Source organism: Lutjanus erythropterus, chromosome 12 (genome assembly GCF_056507025.1).
Source record: "Lutjanus erythropterus isolate fLutEry1 chromosome 12, fLutEry1.hap2, whole genome shotgun sequence".
Classification (NCBI taxonomy): domain Eukaryota; kingdom Metazoa; phylum Chordata; class Actinopteri; order Lutjaniformes; family Lutjanidae; genus Lutjanus; species Lutjanus erythropterus.
Genome location: NC_139328.1, coordinates 22,220,158 through 22,238,373, shown reverse-complemented (window position 1 = coordinate 22,238,373; position 18,216 = coordinate 22,220,158). Strand labels below are relative to the sequence as shown.

The 18,216-nt window shown below is 38.5% G+C and overlaps 2 protein-coding genes across 2 annotated transcripts in view; one reads left to right on the top strand and one right to left on the bottom strand.

Moving 5' to 3' along the window:
• b4galt2 (UDP-Gal:betaGlcNAc beta 1,4- galactosyltransferase, polypeptide 2) overlaps positions 1–5,695 on the top strand; it is a 216,611-nt gene extending 210,916 nt beyond the window's left edge. The window contains exon 8 of the mRNA XM_084732910.1: positions 4,805–5,695. Coding sequence (XP_084589036.1) covers positions 4,805–4,955 — 151 coding nt within the window. The 3' untranslated portion in view covers positions 4,956–5,695. The remainder of the gene's footprint in view (positions 1–4,804) is intronic.
• Positions 5,696–14,826: 9,131 nt separating this feature from the next.
• LOC146317989 (von Willebrand factor C domain-containing protein 2-like) lies at positions 14,827–18,148 on the bottom strand. The gene is made up of 3 exons (XM_084732731.1): positions 17,575–18,148; positions 15,905–16,034; positions 14,827–15,590 (listed from the first exon to the last, which is right to left on the bottom strand). The coding sequence occupies exons 1-3, from the start codon at positions 17,923–17,925 to the stop codon at positions 15,400–15,402; spliced, it is 672 nt and encodes a 223-aa protein (XP_084588857.1). The 5' UTR covers positions 17,926–18,148; the 3' UTR covers positions 14,827–15,399.
• Positions 18,149–18,216: the final 68 nt, after the last annotated feature.

Below are 18,216 nucleotides of genomic sequence, written 5' to 3'. Positions count from 1 at the left end.
GATACTGTTCCACCTTACAGTACAGACGACAAGTTTTTACATCACAGTTTGAGTGTGAGTGAAAGAGAACCTGAATCCACTCACATCTACAGCAGCAACCTACAACACCGATTTGTCTTTTAGAATTACCTTAAAAAAAACATTTTTACCTCTCAGGCTGCAGACACAGAGGTCTGTCACTCAATTACACAGATAAACGGAGCTTTTGTTTCCGCTTCTGGTCTTCAGGTGTTCAGGGTTGCCTTTCTGTTTAGATTCAGATTAATGATTGAGCCTTTTGGGAGAGTTTATCTGGAGTACCTGCGTAATGTCCAGCGTTTACCAAGGGAAGCGTTGTCTCGACTGTTTGATGAATGTTTACTATCTTCTCTGCATTCACACACACACACACACACACACACACACACACACACACACACTCAGTCAAACATGCACACACACTCTCACACAGGAGTCCATTCTCTCAGCCTTTTCGGAGATGCTGGTTAGGCATAGCAATGAGATATTGGGCCAGCGGAAGTAAGAAAGAGGCACATTCATCACCAGCCTTGAGTATCGGTTTGCACACACACACACACACACACACACACACACACACACACACACACACACACACACACATACACACACATTTTGTCTAGCGAAGGCGCTTCATGCATTGCAAATGAATTTGTCTCTCAGTAGCATTGTTCAATATTCCATTCATATGTTATCATCCAGGGATAGTGCAGATACAGAGTGTGCGGGGTGTGTTTGTGTGTGTGTTTGGATTCATATATGTGTGTGTGTGCATGTGTGTCTGGTCTCTGTAAAACTATTTACCACGAACACAACATAAAGTCTATTGAGTACCTTAAAGGTCCAGTATGCAAGATTGAAGGGGGTCAAATGGCAAAATATGGCAGAAACGGAATAAAATATTCTAAAGTATGTTTTCATTAGTGTGTAATTACCTGCAAATAATAATCATTTTGCTTTTGTTAACTGAAAATGAGCCATTGATAGCTACAGGAGGTGCAGGTTCACTTCCATGGTGGCTGCCATGTTGAGTCACCATGTTTCTACAGTAGCAGAATGTACAAACCAAACAAATTTTTCAGTTGCAGGGCAATTGTGTTATGTAGTCCTTCACTATTCGCTTTCTACTGCAGTAATACTCAACAAGTTAGCAATGCGAGCAAAAACTAGCCTACTGTCATCTTCTGTCTGTCATGTGACGCTCACCATCAAGCAGAGTGTCATTTTTGCACTTTGATTTGTGGACAGATTAAACATACAAGATATAACTTCTTAATTAATGACTTAAGAGGAGCAGGTAGGCAGATTTTCTTACATTTAGACAGCCAGGCTTGCTTCTTCCCCCTCTTTCTACTCTTTTGTGCTAAATTAAGCTAACCAGCTGCTCACAGTAGCATCATGTTTTGCATATAGGCATATCAATCTTCTTCTCTAAGGTAGGAAAGTGATTAAGGGTGCTCCTTTGAGACATTTCTCTGCAACAGGGTCAAGTGGGAGAGCTCAAAATACATGACACGAGAACAAAATAAGCCTCAGTATCTTTCATGACAAGCTATTGTTGAGATCCTAAACCAGATATGTTTTCCTTTGAGACCCTCGGTGGAATTAAAATAGAGCTTTACTTAGCCCAGTTAGCACCCAGCCTGGAAATCAGGCTAATGAATATGTAAGGAGGACTGTCTTTGTCTCGCCCTCTAACTCTCAAATAAAAGTAGTTTGGAAATGACGCACACTGTAGCCTACAGATTGACTGTACTTGCATCTGATATTCTCTGGATGTATGTAGGGATTAGTTTATTGCATTTAATCTCTGTGAGGTTCGTCGAAAGATTTCTCTTTTTTCCCCCAGTTCTCATTCACTTAATTTTTAATATCAGTATATCTTGCTCCCTCCATCTGTCACTCTCTTTCTCAGATATATATTTATTTCTCTGCATATTTATCCTCCCTGCAATCCAGCCCTCGTTCCATGCTTTTCACTACACTCTTTCATTTAAACTAATTCCTGTTTCTTTCAGATAGAGGAAAGAAAAGATAAAAGTCAGAGAACATGTGATTCTATTTATATCTTATTGTGTTATATTATTCAAGGGAAAGATGCTTGACAACATTTTGCCTCCATTCATGCCAATAAAGCTGTTTTTGATTTGATTTGTGGGAGACAGGAGGAGAAAGCGATGCGGCGAGAGCAGCGAGATGCTCACTAGTCAGTTCTGACAAGGCTCTGTAGACTCAGTGGTCCATGTCGGACTGAAGTGTCAACTCCAGTTGTACGTCCAAGCATATCATTAAGAAAACGTCTTTTGTTGGAGTCAGTCACCGCTGTCTTTTGAAAAGCCTGAGAGTTTGCACACATCAGCTTTTCCTTGTCTCTTTGCAGACAGAAAAAAAACAGTGCCTCTAAGACAAGAGTGTTGTAAACATGCTGTTAGACACTCACACCGTGGCCTCATTTCCATCCTGACTGGCTGCAAAAGCTGATATTACTACCACGGTGACAGCGGAGTTTGTGTTGTGGATTTGTTTTAATGGCAGAGGTTGCATCACAAACCTGAAGTGAAGTGCAGCAGCAGCGCTCTGAAACTGTCTGACACACTGTGTGAATTATTTTTTACTAAAATCAGAGCAGATTCTGATGTAACTCTTGAATCACAGCCAATGGGGAAGGAGATTCCAGCAAAATTCAAACAAACTGAGGTGTGATGTGATGTATACAGCATAGCACTGTTCACACACAGTGTCACCGTACAATGCAGCAGCACCACCTGTTGGTCAAGATTGACATTGTAAAGGAAAAGCAAATGTGTACTTGGTTTTAAACAGTCAAACAGAACCCTGCCATTAGCTTATTGAACATGTGCAGTCACATAGAATAAAGACTTAATCAAAGAGATCTTTAATCAATACAAACGTCAGCCTCTTTCTTATTTTAATGTAGGCTTTGATATTAGCATTCATGCTGTAAAGTTTTGGCACTGTATAATGTCTTTCCCCTTGTTTATACAATTGCTGTTTTTCTCTCTTAGTGCACAAGTTTTGTGATGTCTTGTGTCTCATATATTAGGACCTTTTTGAATTATATTTCCAATCTCGACCTGCATGAAAAAAGCAGGTACAGAGTGCATCATACTGGATTTGGACAGACTTCATCTGACTCCAACCACATACCAGGGATTAACAATAACTCTGCAGAAATGGTCAACCTTCTTGTGAACTGACCCGTTAACTTATGTAGGTCATATAGAGGCATGAGTAATCAACTGAGACTGATGACCATTTAAAATCCTCTTGTCGTAGCTTTAAGGTGCTTTATTTGCTGCCTTAGTTTTTATCATTGGTTTTTGTATTAGTTTTATTCCATGTTTCTTTATTTATTTTGTTGCCATTTTATTTCTTTTAAACATTCTATTCATTTATTGTTGTAACTTTTAATCCTGCTCATTGTGTGTTTGGAAGTGCTTCACAAGTTCACATTTGTATGAAAGGTGCTACATAAAGTTGAGTTGAGTATATCAGTGGTTCTCGACCTTGGCAATGGGTTGCTAATACATTTGAGGCGTCACTAAATGATTGACTAATATGAGGAAAGCAGAAATTAATACATTTTGTTTTATATTTGCCTATGATTTTTACTTTTTTCTTGTAAATTAAATAATAAGTTTGTAAAATTAAATAGTTTTGGCTGAATTTGTCACAACTTTATGAGATGGCAGGAGGCTGCAGTCCATAATGACCAAAACCTCATGACACACAAACAGCTTTTTCCCAAATTGCAGCCAGCCTCATCAACAAGGCCTCGGATCCCAACTGACGCTGTCTCTCATATGTCCTCACACAACTCCAATCCTCTACATGTCACATTAATGTTACTGATGTATCATGCATTTACATTAGTGCACATTTTGGACTCTATCTTGCACATTGCAGAAATTCTTTATACTTCACATACTGCACATTCCTGCACAAACTCTAGAGCTCTTTCTTTTAAATAATGGTCATATTGTACATATTCTGCTTTATTGTTTTTTTGATATTTGTCATGTTTCTATCAGTTTTCTATTGTTGTATTTATGCTTCTTGATTTGCAGTACTTACTTTCATCTTTATTTATATTTTCCTCATACTGTGCTTACTGTCATGCACCAACATACCACAGTAAATTCCTTTTATGTGGAAACTTACTTAGCAATAAAACCTGAATTTGATTCTGAACTGGTAGACATACTGTATGCACCAAAAGACAAAAGTGCACAGTCGGCATTGTTCTGTTTTAAGGGGTCATAAGCCAAAAAAAAAAACATCCACTGCTGTGTTTGATGTCGTTATAGCTGCTGGGATCTCTTTTTTTCAAATATTTGCGCTAGTCAAAGTTGACTGAGAGAAACCTTGGCTTTGTCATTACATTCTTGCATTAGACCTAAGAGTGACAAGCCCTTTTTCATCCATATTTCTTTTCTGACCATTTTGCGCTTAAACATTGTGTTGTATGAGGTGTGATCTTCTCTAAATTAAAACAGTCCAACAGAGAATATGTCCACAGTTAGACCTACAATTATCTGCGTTTCCTGAAGAATAATTTGCCTGCACAATAATCCAGACCTGCCAGTGCCCAAGCAATCAAATGCACTTATACACCCACATAAACTCACACAAGCACGCACTGATACAAAGAATTTCATTTAGAAATCTTTGCCCATATCGTTTCTAATGAAATTTTCTCCATTGTCTCCTCATTTCCCTAACCCTTCCTCCCACCCCTCTCCTTCCTTTGTCTTTCACCCTCCAGATTTAATAAAATACAGAACACGAAGAACACAATGAAGAAGGATGGCATCAGCTCACTGACCTACAGACTGGTGCAGGTCAAGAGGTATCCTCTGTACACAAATATCTCCGTGGAGATCGGCAAACCACCGCCCCGGCCTTTCAAGGGCTAAAGACAGAGACAGAGAGGAAGATGAAGGAGTTGACTCATTGACTGGAGGGAAAAAGACGAGAGGAAAGAAGCTTATAGGAAGGAAATTAAGAAGTCACAAGCACATCATGGTCTCTTGCTCCCTCTTTACCCCTCCTCTCTGTTTTTTTTAAATGTTGCAGCCATTTCTGTAAGCAGGACTCAGGCTCTTTCCTCCTACAACCTTTTCAAGCGGCCAGTAGCTTCACACCTCTGACCGTTACCAATCAGTGACTTCAGAATTACAGAGTGTGGACCAAAAGCTTGAATATCAGGACCGAAGGTTGGTGTCAAACTTGGAAGCTGAAACGTGGAGTTCATTAACAATCGTTTGTAGACTCGAGGGCATCCAGTGACATATCGACAGAGAGTATTAACAGGAGCTATTGTTGGAAGATTTCATATGAATACTGGACAGCACTGAGTGGGATTTCTTGGAATATTTGACCAAGGTCACGTTTAAAAAAAAAGGAAAAACATGGGCTTTTTACTTGGATACAAGGATGAGAGAAATACCTGCTGGTTTGGAAATGAAATATCAGGAAAATAACAAACCTGGTGGACAACAAACCTCAGAAATGCCATCAAAAATGTTATTTTCCAAGCTTTCACAGTCAAGAGAATAGAGATTTCCTTTAGGGGCAAAATGTAACATTAATAAAATATGGTGACATGCAGTGACTGTCAATGGAGTTCAGCGTTATGGATTGCATATCAAAGAAATCTGTCTCTCGTCTTGACAAATGATGCTAATAGACAATTTAATATTGACCTTTTTGTCAGGGATTCACCTGTTTGGATCTAATTACTCAATTAACTCCTCCGGTATCAATTAATGAATGTGTATTGTGCCTGCATCTACCGCAGAAGACTCAAACCAGTGCTGGGACACGCTGATAAACCTGTTCGTCAGCAGCAACAGACTCCTGAGAACTCTCTTTTTGTTCTCTTTTTTTTATATATAAACTAAAACTTTGGAAGCAGAAACTGACTCATCGGAGTGATGGAAAAGTTTTTCAACAAAAGTAAACATATTGAATATATGAAAAGGTTTCTCCTGTGCTGAACGCAGTGTGCTGGAACTACCTTGGGAATGCATTTGAAATCAAAATTGAGGAAGTGAAGACAACAAGGCAGATATATACTGACAGCTCAGTCATGATTGTAACCCCATGTGGCACATATTGGAAATTAGGTTCATGGAAACTTTGTTTTTTTCCCTACACTTGAAGAAATATATGTTTATTTAGGCCCACTGGGCTTTACAGGTAGATGTTTGTCTCTGCAAGATGAAAATGGCTTGAGGTACCTTAATATTCCTTGAAGGGATAGTTTGGATTATTTGAAGTGGGTTTGCATGATGTAATTATTCAGGTTCTGTGCATAACCTACAGTAGATGGCAGTTGACATACCCCCAGTTTGGACAAGCGGCAGGAGAACTGGTGTAGGAAACTATACAATGCACTGCTTTGGACAGGGTCAACAACAAAATGTTCTTTAGCCACCCAAGAAAGGCTCAACAAATCAATATCAATTTAACTGTATGATATATTTAGAATATCTTCACCACTTTAATTGCCATCAGACAGCCATTTCTGATGGTAAACTGACATCATATAAACCAAATATCACTCTCTCCAAAGTCACCAGACTTCATTGGAAAAATCAGCAATTTTACCTCAAGGAACATGTGATTTGTTCATTAACCACTGCAATGATCTGTTAGTGTATTTGTGGTTTTGTGTGACTTCTGTGTTTTAAAATATTTGTTTGGATCAACCAAAGTCACACAATGACACAAACAAACTAGATGATCAAGGCAGCAACTCCTGTGTTCTGCAAAGTTAAATTACTGTTTTTCCCAATGGAGTCTGGTGATTTTGGAGAGAGTAATGTTTGGCTTATATAATGTTGGTTTGAAAGCAAGGTAAAGCGGTCAAAATATTCTAAATATAGTGTACACTTAAAGTGATATTGATTTTTTGGGGTGGGCCTTTTTTTAAGTGCCTAAAATACATTGCTTAACCTTCGTGCCGGTGCTCCTCTCTGCTTCTCCAAATGGGGGCGTGTTCTGCTGCAGATAATTTGCTGACTATGAGTAATTACATCATGCAACCCTAGCTCAAATAATCCAAACTATACCCTTTTAATTCCTTAAGGTACAGATTTGATTAGGTAAAAAATATGCATTTCTCATCTCAAAATTGGACATATTTCAGCAAAATATTTTGTGAACATAGAGGGGTTTAACATCAGCTGTCAGCTGTCAGGATAAAGTCATGACTCATGTTTTACAGGAAAAGGTGATGTGGACACAAAAGGATACAAAAATAATTAATTTTGAAGGTCATTTTTTAGCCTACAGTGTAACCTGGAAGTCAGATTTCTTAACTCACAATTCATTAAAACTCTATTGATACCGTTCCTATGCCATTTTCTCGCTCTATCTTTTTCTTTCAATCTTTGAGAAAAAAAAGCCATCATATCCGGACAGAGGAAATGATATGGTAATAGTCTTTTGGTGAAAATTGTGAAATTTTAAGGCAGTAATGAGAAGTGATCATTTTTAGCAGTTTGACTGACATCTCTGTTACTGCTTCAGGTTTTATTATCATCAGCTGTCAAGTCTGCGTTGGACTCTATTTCATCACACTTCCAGTTTTCAGAGTTACATTTTTTTATTGTTTTAATTTTCAAACTTTTTTTTGACTGATGAGCTTCATAACCTTCCCTGTGTGAAAAAGGAAGCAACAAAATCTTTGATCGTGATTTCCTACAGTATGGAAGAGTATTTGGGCCAGACATGAGAGTGAAAAATGAGAGGACTAAGATTTTTTTTTTTTTCATTTCAAGAATAAAGTCTCAATGTTGACAGTAAAGTTGAACTTTCAGTATTAGTGCCAGGCATAAGATCATATTAGACTCCTTTGTTTTCCATTTTGAATTAAGTCAAAATTTTGAAATGTCGAGAAGTTAAGAAGTTAAAAAGGTTTGCTTGTTTGGTATTTTAATGCAATGAGCAGTTTGAGATTTAAGTCGAAATGTAAGAAAAGTAGTATAGTTGAAATAAAAGAAAAGAATGATATTTCAAGAACAAAGCTGATCTTCCAGTATTAATGCCAGGTATATGGGAAAATAAATCATAGGAGGAAGATTTTTTGTTGAATGAAAACAAAATTTGGGGTGGGCCTTTTTTTAAGTGCCTAAAATACATTGCTTAACTTTGGTGCTGGTGCTCCTCTCTGCTTCTCCAAATGGGGGCGTGTTCTGTTGTAGGTAATACACTGACTGTGAATAATTACATCATGCAACCCTAGCTCAAATAATCCAAACCATACCCTTTTAATTCCTTAAGGTACAGGTTTGATTAGGTAAATTTAGAGAAATCTTCTCCTGTGTTTTCTTATACCTGGCACTAATGTGGAAATGTTTGACTTTTTTTTCTCAACATTTCATTTTTATTCTTGAGATTTCAACTTTCATTCTTGAAATGCAAAATAATTATTTAAAAAAAATCCTCCTCTTACTTTTTCACTTGTGCATGGCCCTGATATCGTACTTGTATATCGCTCTTCTTCCTTTTGTTTTGTTTGTCCTTGTCTCTGCTGTTGATGCTGTTACTGTTGACGCCTAAACACCAAACTGATGCCTTCAAATGTGATCTATACTAAGGAGCACGGGAGGTTGTTTTTCATTTAAAGGTCATTTCTGAGTGTAAAATCGATCAATGAAGACATGTGTTTTAAGACAGGTTTCCGTCTGAGTCAAGATCATGAAATCTTAAACAGGCCGTCCATTTGTGTGCAGTACTGTAACTGAATTTTGTACCATTCAGAGCAATGTAGGGCTTTTATTTTGATGAAAATTGTGCATTGTTGGCCTCCTCTTTTGGTCAGCCTGGAGGCAAAAATGTTCCCATCTGTTTGGCTCTCCGTTATCTTCGCCTCAAGTCTGTTGGAAGGTATAATTCCTCTTCTTTTCAACACATGCTCCCTGCCACACACACGCATTCGCATCGCCGTCCCTTTTTCTGTGCATTATCTCCTCTTTCATTGCCTTTTTCTTTCTTACCCTGCCAGCCCAGGCTGTGTGTGTCAATGGCACTCTGTTGTGCTTTGTGGTGGGCCCACTTCAGGCACAGCTGTGTCTCACAAGAGTGCTTCTTCTTTCAATAGATATCGACAGGGCCTCTCTTTGTGTCTCTGAGTCTGTGCCACTTACTGTACTTTTATTTATTTTTTTATTTATCCTCTCCCTCTCTGTGAATCCATCAGTCTCCTCTCTTTCCTCATTCTCTTCTCCTCTTCATCTGACTGTCCTTTTCTTTTTCTGTGTTCTGATGTTTGAGAGTGCAGAACTCTCCTGGGGAGTCTCAGTGTCCTCAGTGGACAGACTACATGTAGGGAGGTCAATACAATCCCTTCTCCATGCTGTTTACAGCCTAGCCTGTGCAATATTACAGATTTGTAAGAGATGTACACCATATCCTGCTTTAAAGTCATTGTTTTCCAATATGATATGAAGGGTTAGTTTCGGTCCAGTTTGTAATGCAGTCATGCTTCTTTCCTCAAATGATTTCTAGATCTTTTGCCTCTAATTCATTTGTTGAGCTAAAATCCTTGTAGTCAGTACACAACAGATAAAATGACAGCTGTTGCCTTGATTTCCCAATTTTTTACAGCACTAAAGGGTCACTCCAATGATTTAGTGTTTTACTTTGATAACATGACTCACAGCTTGAACCCGTCAACTACATTAGAAAATATTAAATTCTATGATCAAAAGTGTTCATAAAAATGTTAGTAGAAATGTTAATTACAACTCCCATTGTGAATTTTGGCAGGAAACATCCAGTCATAGAGCCTAAAATTCTGTTACGAGCGTCAGTGACGGTGGGCCAAAGGTACAGATTACCTTGTTGAGAAAACTAATTTCAGAATCTGCATCTCGAATAAATTCAGTTTTGACGTCTGTTTCAATTATACAAATTTGGCAATTGTAGTGACGTGTTTTGTTCACATATTCAGCCATTAAGTGTTGAAGAATTTGCTACAGCTCTGACTTGATTCTTTATAGCGAGGACAGCTGAGGCCCACTGTAATATATTTAGAGTCGTCTGCCAAACTGGTGGACAGAACATGATCTTTCAAAAACTGAAATAGTTGAAAGTTGAAATAATTAAAACTGATTAGAACATTAACATTTAGGATCATTACATAAAAGAGTCTTGTGTTTCTGTGTTAATAAACATTGAGGATATTCTTTAAAGAAAGAATACAGAATGGGGGAAAATACTTTTGGATCCAGCAGCTCTTCTCACTTCACAGCTCTATCAGACTCTCCCTCCTAAATGGCCGCTTTTAATCCCCACATTTCCAATTTCTAAAAGGCTTTCTGTTAAATGTTTGAGGTCTCAGATAACCCTGATGTCTTCTGTTGCTCCCCCCAGAGCCATAGAAGACGTTATGCAGCTGTTTTCACAGGTGGAGTCGTACTATTCGTGATAAGTAAGCTGAATTAATGCATAAAATCAGTGGTGCGCACCTTTAAAATTCTATCTTCATGGAGACTACTCTGATAAATTACAGGCAACCCTTTATGAGGTCAGTTAGATGAAGAAAGTACAAGCTGAGTAGTGACAGTTACTGGAAGAGATGAAGGATATAGCAGGAGAGGCATGGCCCCGATGTGTATAAACAGTAACTTGGGATTTAGATGTAAAGATCAGCAACAGAAACTTCAGCAAAAAATCGTATTTGAAACGTTTCCTTTACTTGAGAACAAGAACAACCGTGAGGAGCTCTTGATGTTTCTTATTGGACTTTTGAAACAGTTCCAGTTGTCAAGCAAACCTCAGGTGGTTTAAGTATTTGAAACGTTTCCTTGAAAATGCATTTTTTTGCTCGTCTGCTGCACAGAGCAGACAGGACTTTTAGGCCTGTTGGGCATTTTTAAACATTTACTGTATCTCTAGCTATGTTTTTTTGTACATTGAATGTTGAAAATGTTATATCTTATATAGAATGCATTATGTCATATCAAACCTACTTTTTCTATACAATCAATAAATCTGATGGTTAAAGATTATATGATGGTGTTGTCAGTTGCTTACTATGTGTGTCAGTCAAACTAGAAATAGAAACTAAAATGCTATACCACCTCATGGATTACATTGTTTACATTCAGTTTGATTTCTGCAATCTTTCATTTTCTCTCCTGTCTCTCCTGCCACTCTCCCAACAATTTAAACATTTTTTAATACTGCAAAGTAAAGTTATCTCTTTGTCTTTCTTCTACTTTCTACTTCTTTTATTGTTTTACAGGGAGGTTTAGTCCCAAACTGTCAGCAGAAACGCTCTGCAGGGAAATCAGGATGGCTTCCTCTCAGAGAGGAACCAAACTGTTCACAAAACAACACACTGTTCAAATAAAGTAAAAAAAAAAGAAAAGAAAAAAGAGCTCAAGAGGAAACACAAGGTGAAAGATCTTTAAGACATGAAAAGATTTGTAATATTTTTCCAAGATGTTTTTGTGGAGGTGTTTTATATCACCAATATGACACTACGTGATTTGTGGATGTGATTCAGACAGTATCAGTTCCCCTTAATCTTAGCCAGTAAATTAAAACAGAACACTGAAAAGATCTGTTTGACATTTTTGGCTTTTTTGCAGAGAGTTAGATGAGAAGATAGACACCTTGTTCATGCCCATACAGTAAATATAAGCAGCTGGCTAACTCAGCCTAGCATAAACACCAACCTTTATTTGTATGGCATAAGCATACTGTATTTTATTATCTCATATTTTGTTGTGTTCAGGACATTTCTAGGCATCAAACTTGGTGGGTATCCCCCAGCACACAAGGTTAGAGATCAGGACTCTATAAAAGTGAACTGACCAACGGTTACATCACATCCTCCATCTCTTTCCTCTGCTCTCTGTCTGTAAGAGCTGCAGAGAGAGATCTACTCACATACACACAAACAGGCAGAGCAGACTGAGGATCGCTTCGGCTGTGTGTATTTGTGCTATAGATTGTAACCACCATGAAACAATCAGAAAATAACGTTTTATTTCTCTGATTCACTGCTTGGTTCTCACTAATGGCACTCCCTAACTTCATTCTCTCTCTTCACCTCTCTCATTTGTTAAGCTGAAAATCCTGTATATGTTATCTTCAATCCGTACATAAACCAAAGTATAAAAGCCAGTCAGGACTCCAGGAAGGAACTGGTCTTAGCCAAGAAATAGTCTTGCGCATTAAGCACCATTATACTGCAAACTGTTTTTTTTTTTTTTGTACAAATTAAACATACAAAATATAAAGTGTTTATAAGTAACCTTTAGAGGTACTTGTAGGAGGACTTTAGTACCTTTGGACTGAGCCATGCTAGCCGTTTCCCCTTGTTTCCAGCTAACTGGCTGCTGGTTGTAGCTTCAAATTTACAGAATAGACTTGAAAGTGGCATTGGGCTTTTAATCTAACTCTCAGCAAGAAAACACAAAGTGTATTTAGCAAAATGTCAGACTGTTTGTTTAACCTTGTTTCATTCTGCTTGAAGATGATCGCTGTGGAAAAACAGCTTTCAGACCTCATTTATTATTAGAAAATGTACAGTACAGTAAGAGTGCATTAACTCATAAAGTGTTCATAGGTTTAAACTTAATCCCAAACCTTGCATAAAGAAGCTTTTCAGGGAGAATTAAGTATAGTAAGACTGTCAAACGTGTCAGTTGTGACGATATTCTTGATGCAACAGCAGCAGCTTGGGAGTCTTAAATATGCAGTAAAGAAAATGCTATTAAAGGCCAACACCACACATAAACATATGACAAGACAATATTGTTTTTGGTTTTCATTTAAAGGTCCCTCATGATTAAAGTGGTATATAATAAACAACAATAGGAAGATGTGCTGCATATAAACCTGTATAAAATGATACTTCATGCTACATTTCATCATACATTAAGATCACTTTGAAAAAGGTTAATGCCAACTGTACACTTTGACAACAGTGGAAATAACAAGGCTACACATTCTTTCTTGTGGAAAATTAATAAGGCAGTAAATTACAGATTATTGTTGCTGCTCTACAGTGTACATAAACAAATTACGTTTCATTAAATGAAACCCTGTTTTCAAACATTGCCTGTGTCTACAACTACTGTACAGTCATATGTTAGGCCATAGTCTCATACATTATATTTCAATTAGCATAGAAATTGAACTGCAGAATTTATAGAACAGTTACAAATTGTTAATTGCTTTGCTGAACCATTTCCTAGTCTAAATTGCATCACAGCTGTGCATGCATTCGGGCGCTGCATCAAACCGTGACAGGTCAATTACAATTTCTCATCATCCAATAATCTCATTGGCTTTGTTATGTTGCCAGTTGTTTTCCAAAGCAAGTGTCTGGAAAATTTTGAAATAATACGTCCTGGGTAACTCTATAAAAGCTAGCCGGTCTCTTTCTCTTAAAACACAAGGGTCCGATCAAACATTTTGTGCAGAAAGTGGAGACAGGCTGATAAAATAGACAGGGGTAAATAACCAAAGCGTGTTCAAGGTTTCAAGGGTCAGGTTTGTTTTTCCTAGATCCTGTCAGACGTTTTTAATTGTGGATCTTTCTGTCGGAACACAGACTGCACAAATGGTGTTTGAGGCCCTGCAAATCAAGCATTTTATTATTCTGTCACTTCTACAGTTCACTTTATTGCACTGAGAGAGCTTGAATCCTGTTTTCAATGGTTTTCAAAGACTACATACATTCATTCTCGGCTGGAGGGATAAAATCTTATCTGTTCTTCTTTACTTATAGCCAGATTAACTTTAGGGGGTCACGGAGTTTTAAAAAAAAATTGCTATTGGACCCCCATTGATCAACCACCGTCTATGCATTCTGTAGTACTTCAATGCTGGCTTGACTGTGTTGATATTGTCCTGTATTTGTTAACAAATTTGCAGTTAATCGAATTGTCAAAACCCACTGAACACGGGACTGTATTAAAGAAACTTCCTATCTTACAGCTCCTACGTTCACTGTCTGGTAACCATGATAATTGACCCTTCTTAAGTTCTGCACCTTTTCCTGTACTTGTGATCCTATGTGTTAGGCTCCTCTATGTTGAGGATGGTTAAACATGTTGATGGAGGACCTGTAAAAGCAACACAGTCCCATCTTAAGTTAGCTGACTAACTACCTACCTAATCCACATCAATCATTATCTACCTAGTTAGCTAGTGTTTTTCTAACATTAACAAATTTAAGATGTGACTCTATTCAATTATTCTATTAAAGCTGACTGTGGTTCCATCGGGTACCAAGTTTGCTAAACTGTTATTGGAGCACAGAGGAAAAAAGGGGCGGGACTCAGGAAGGATCAATTAGGGGTAGGACCTCATTTAAGAAAAAAAACATTACAGATGTGTCAGTGTTCCTATTTTACTTTAAGATAGGAAATGTGTATTACATAAGCATCCTAACTGTCCAAAATCTTTACTTTAGGATAACTATTAAGCTGTCCTAACTTTCACTTGTCTGCATGTAAAAGCAGCTAACTTACAACTAGTTAACAGTAGTTAAAAGTGCTTTAAAGGTGCTTAAAAAGCATATGCTAAATGCAATTGAAATTGTAAATTATAAGTAGCTAACAGTACTGTTCACAAACACTAGATAACAGTAGTAATACTTAACAGTAGCTAACAGTTGCTGACATTTTGTTGGCATTAGTGCCCATCTTTGTTTTTGTATGTTTCCACGTATCAGTATGTTTGAAAATTGAGTAGTGTCAGTTGCTAGGTAACAGACATAAAAGTTGATAAGTGATGCTGGATTGAAAATTAAAGATAAAGTAGGATTTCAAAAGTGAGTTTTATAATACAACATTGGGGAAAATCCTATCTCAGACTCTTCCTGTTTTAAGATTAAAGATAGGAAGTTTTCGTAAAACAGCCCCCTGGACCATAATAATGCAGGACCTTTGCTGATGTTGTACTACAGATTTGCAGTTAGTCAAACCAAAACCCACTGACATGCAGCTCTGACCGGTCTGTGAACCAGCCTTGAATTTCTATGTTTCTAATATGCAGCTAAGGCCTGATAATGAGCCGGCCTTGTCCATCAAATTGATATATTCAGTGGGTCTCATCAGTATTACAGAAATCTTGGATGAAAAGTCCTTGTTGGATGACATCTGGTGTCTTCTGATGGCTTTTGGTGTTTTTAATAATTTCTTTGGTTCCTGTTCAGCTCTGTTCCCGAAAAACTTGGAATTTTTGAAGTTGCAGATCATCTTTTAAGTCTGAATATACCACTGACATGTTCAGCTGCACAGGTGGCTTCAGCATGGTGGTGTAGAGATGATCAGTCATCAGGGACTGTATATTTTAGAGTAACAGCTGGTCCTCTGCTGACAGAGTGAATCAGTTTTTCTGGGCTGACGGTTGTTCGGGCGCACAGTTCTTGAGGCGGGAACAGGTGGCGAGACGGTTTCCCTCCCAGTAGCCAGCATCCTGGCCGTCGTGACAACGACACTTGGTGCATGAGTCGACCCAGACAGGCTCTCCTGCAGGAATCACCTGACTGCGTGATGCATTGACATAGCAGTTAGGACCTGGAGGGAGATGAACGTCAGGTGTAAGTGTAACTGGAGCTAAAGAGATACTGCAAACAGAAAAGCACATAAAGGGATAGTATTGTACACACACACACACACACACACACACACACACACACGCATCCCTGCATGTAAAGCGTCAAATGCTGTAAGATCAAAAATCATAACTTCATACTTATTACTGTTGATATACAGTAATTTTTAGAGTAATTGCACATTTTTGATTGTCAGTTGCTATACAGCAAATCTCCTGTTGTTCCTCTGTGTTTTATTTGTGTTATCTTCTACTTTTATTTTTCTTTTCTACTTACCATCCTTGCATTCAGGGCAGCATTTCCCGGGCGGGTAGACGGGGTTGACACATGGCGGAGGGGCACAATCTGCAACTAGACAGCGGGCAATGCCATCACTGTCACAAGTGCACTGCTCACATTCTGATGGCTGGGAAACCACACACACACACACACACACACACACACACACACACACACACACACAGAGTCAGACTCAACATGGACCACAGTTCCAATGTTCTAATGTCTAAAGTTCACTGCTCACCAAGCCCTCTTTTTTCCATCTCAAGAGGGGGCGCCATTTACCTCCAATTCCCTGCTGTATACTCAAGTTACATACCAACATACCACACTGCAATTCATTGGTTTTGGGAAGAAATACACTGAAAAGATGTAGGTTATATGGGCTTATCCTCATACATTTATAACACACAAGCTTATAGAAACTGTTTCATGGCTGTGAGCTTATTTTTTATTGTGCATAATTACACATTTGAATGACAAGGGTCTGTAGTCACAGAAAAGAGTGAAACCTGCATGAAACAGATCAAGAAGCCTGAGGTTTACACATAAACAGTATTGAGCTGTTGCTCACCTTTGTTGTATATCAGTCACACTTTAGTCATTTACAGTTTGGGTCTATGGCTCATGATCTAAAGCTCACTTTCCTACACAAAAAAACTAAGTCCTCTGTGTCTGGGGTATTCAACATGGTTATAGTGTCCTCATATTGTCCTTTTTAATAATTTGTGGTACTGGACTCTGTTGGACATTAGTCCTATAGTGCACATACAGGCAGTACAAATATAATATAATTTAATAACTTTACAGTAACATTAAATTGTTTCTTAAAATATATGATTGATTTTGGAGCCTTGAAAACTAAGTAAGCTTACTGTTGATGAAAGTTATGAGCCAGCACAAATAATAGCATCAGTAGTTCTAACCTTTTTGACTTGTGACCCTGTAAAATGTTTACTAATGACTAGAGCCAGACAGATATTGGCCTATTACAACTATACTGGTCTATATCATACTGGTGTATATATTGTCGGATATGCGCTATATGAAAACTATTTTAATAATGCAAAATTGTATTTTAGTTTCTTTGTTTTGTTTTGCTTTATATGCAGCATTTTTGTATATTTTATATTTTGCTTCTCTTGTCCAGTCTTGCATTTAAGACGCTGGAACTAGCTTGACATTATCTCATTTTCTTTAGATCAGTTGATTGCTACAGCTTATATATGCATCAGCCAATATCAGGTCAAACTTTTTTACTCGACCCTACCGACCCCAAAAATACAGTATCAGTTGGTCATACTAATGGCCCAATAATCACAGGTTATGGCCTAAATGTGGACATGAGTTGTGTGCAAGAGTTTTTAGCCCCATGGACTGTTTGAAGTATTTTTAGATATCCGGTGGGACAAAAACTTGCCAGTTTTCGTAAGCAGTAAGGAAATATTGAGTAAATAACAGGAATTAAGAAAAAACAGGTGATGTTCGCTTAGATTTGCCTTGGAAGTTTTGTCTATCGAAGTTTTGGTGGATATATTATGTCTTAATTCTCATATGAGAAAAGATTTATGCAATATGTATGTCTAGGGTCATGCAGTCTCCATCCCTGCTGGAAGCCATCACTGGTCATTCCCATCTTTGTAAGTAACCAGCTCCCTCAGGCTTACCTGGAAGTTCTGTCCTAGTTCGTACACCACTCCTCGGTACTCGCAGCCAATCTTCTCGCACCGGGGGCAGCAGTCTGTGGGGTAGTGGCTGACATGGATGCACGCAGCAGGCAGAGAGGTGCACTCGGTGCGAGAACATGCAGCTCCCTCGGCGGTGCACTCACACTGGGTGCAGTGATCAGAGTCCAGAAAATACCATTCCCCCACGAAGTAGATGCTGCCGTTGGCCTCGCAGGTGCTCTCCTGCTGCCCGGCGACGGAGAAGCCAAAACCGGCCTGTGCGCAAAAAAGTAGTGCCAAAACGGCCGCGCGTATCCTGCACTCCATGGAGAGGCGCTCACTGAAAACCATGCTGATTTATCTGATTTACCTTGTCCGCAGCAAAAAGTTAACAGAAGAAACAGCTACTGTGGTCCAGTTGGAATCTGGTTGATAGGTAATCAAAGTTTACAAAAATATTTAGCTTGTTACATTGTTACTGAAGGCAAAAATCCTTGGCGTCACTTCAGTTCTCCTTCGACTGAGGTCTACTGGGGCTGCGCACACTCCTGCACACCCACACAGCCTGGAAGGGGGTGGATGAGGAGGTTGGGGGCATAAAGAGGGAAAGTTATATTCACAAACCAGCCCCAGCCTCAGCTG

Bases quoted from the DNA above. Each gene is read 5' to 3' on its own strand.
- LOC146317989 (XM_084732731.1), bottom strand. From the start codon at position 17,925: ATGGTTTTCAGTGAGCGCCTCTCCATGGAGTGCAGGATACGCGCGGCC. The intron at 16,035-17,574 runs GTAAGCCTGAGG...GTGGTTTCCCAG, and splicing joins AACTAGGACAGAACTTCCAG to CCATCAGAATGTGAGCAGTG. The intron at 15,591-15,904 runs GTAAGTAGAAAA...ATCTCCCTCCAG, and splicing joins CTGCCCTGAATGCAAGGATG to GTCCTAACTGCTATGTCAAT.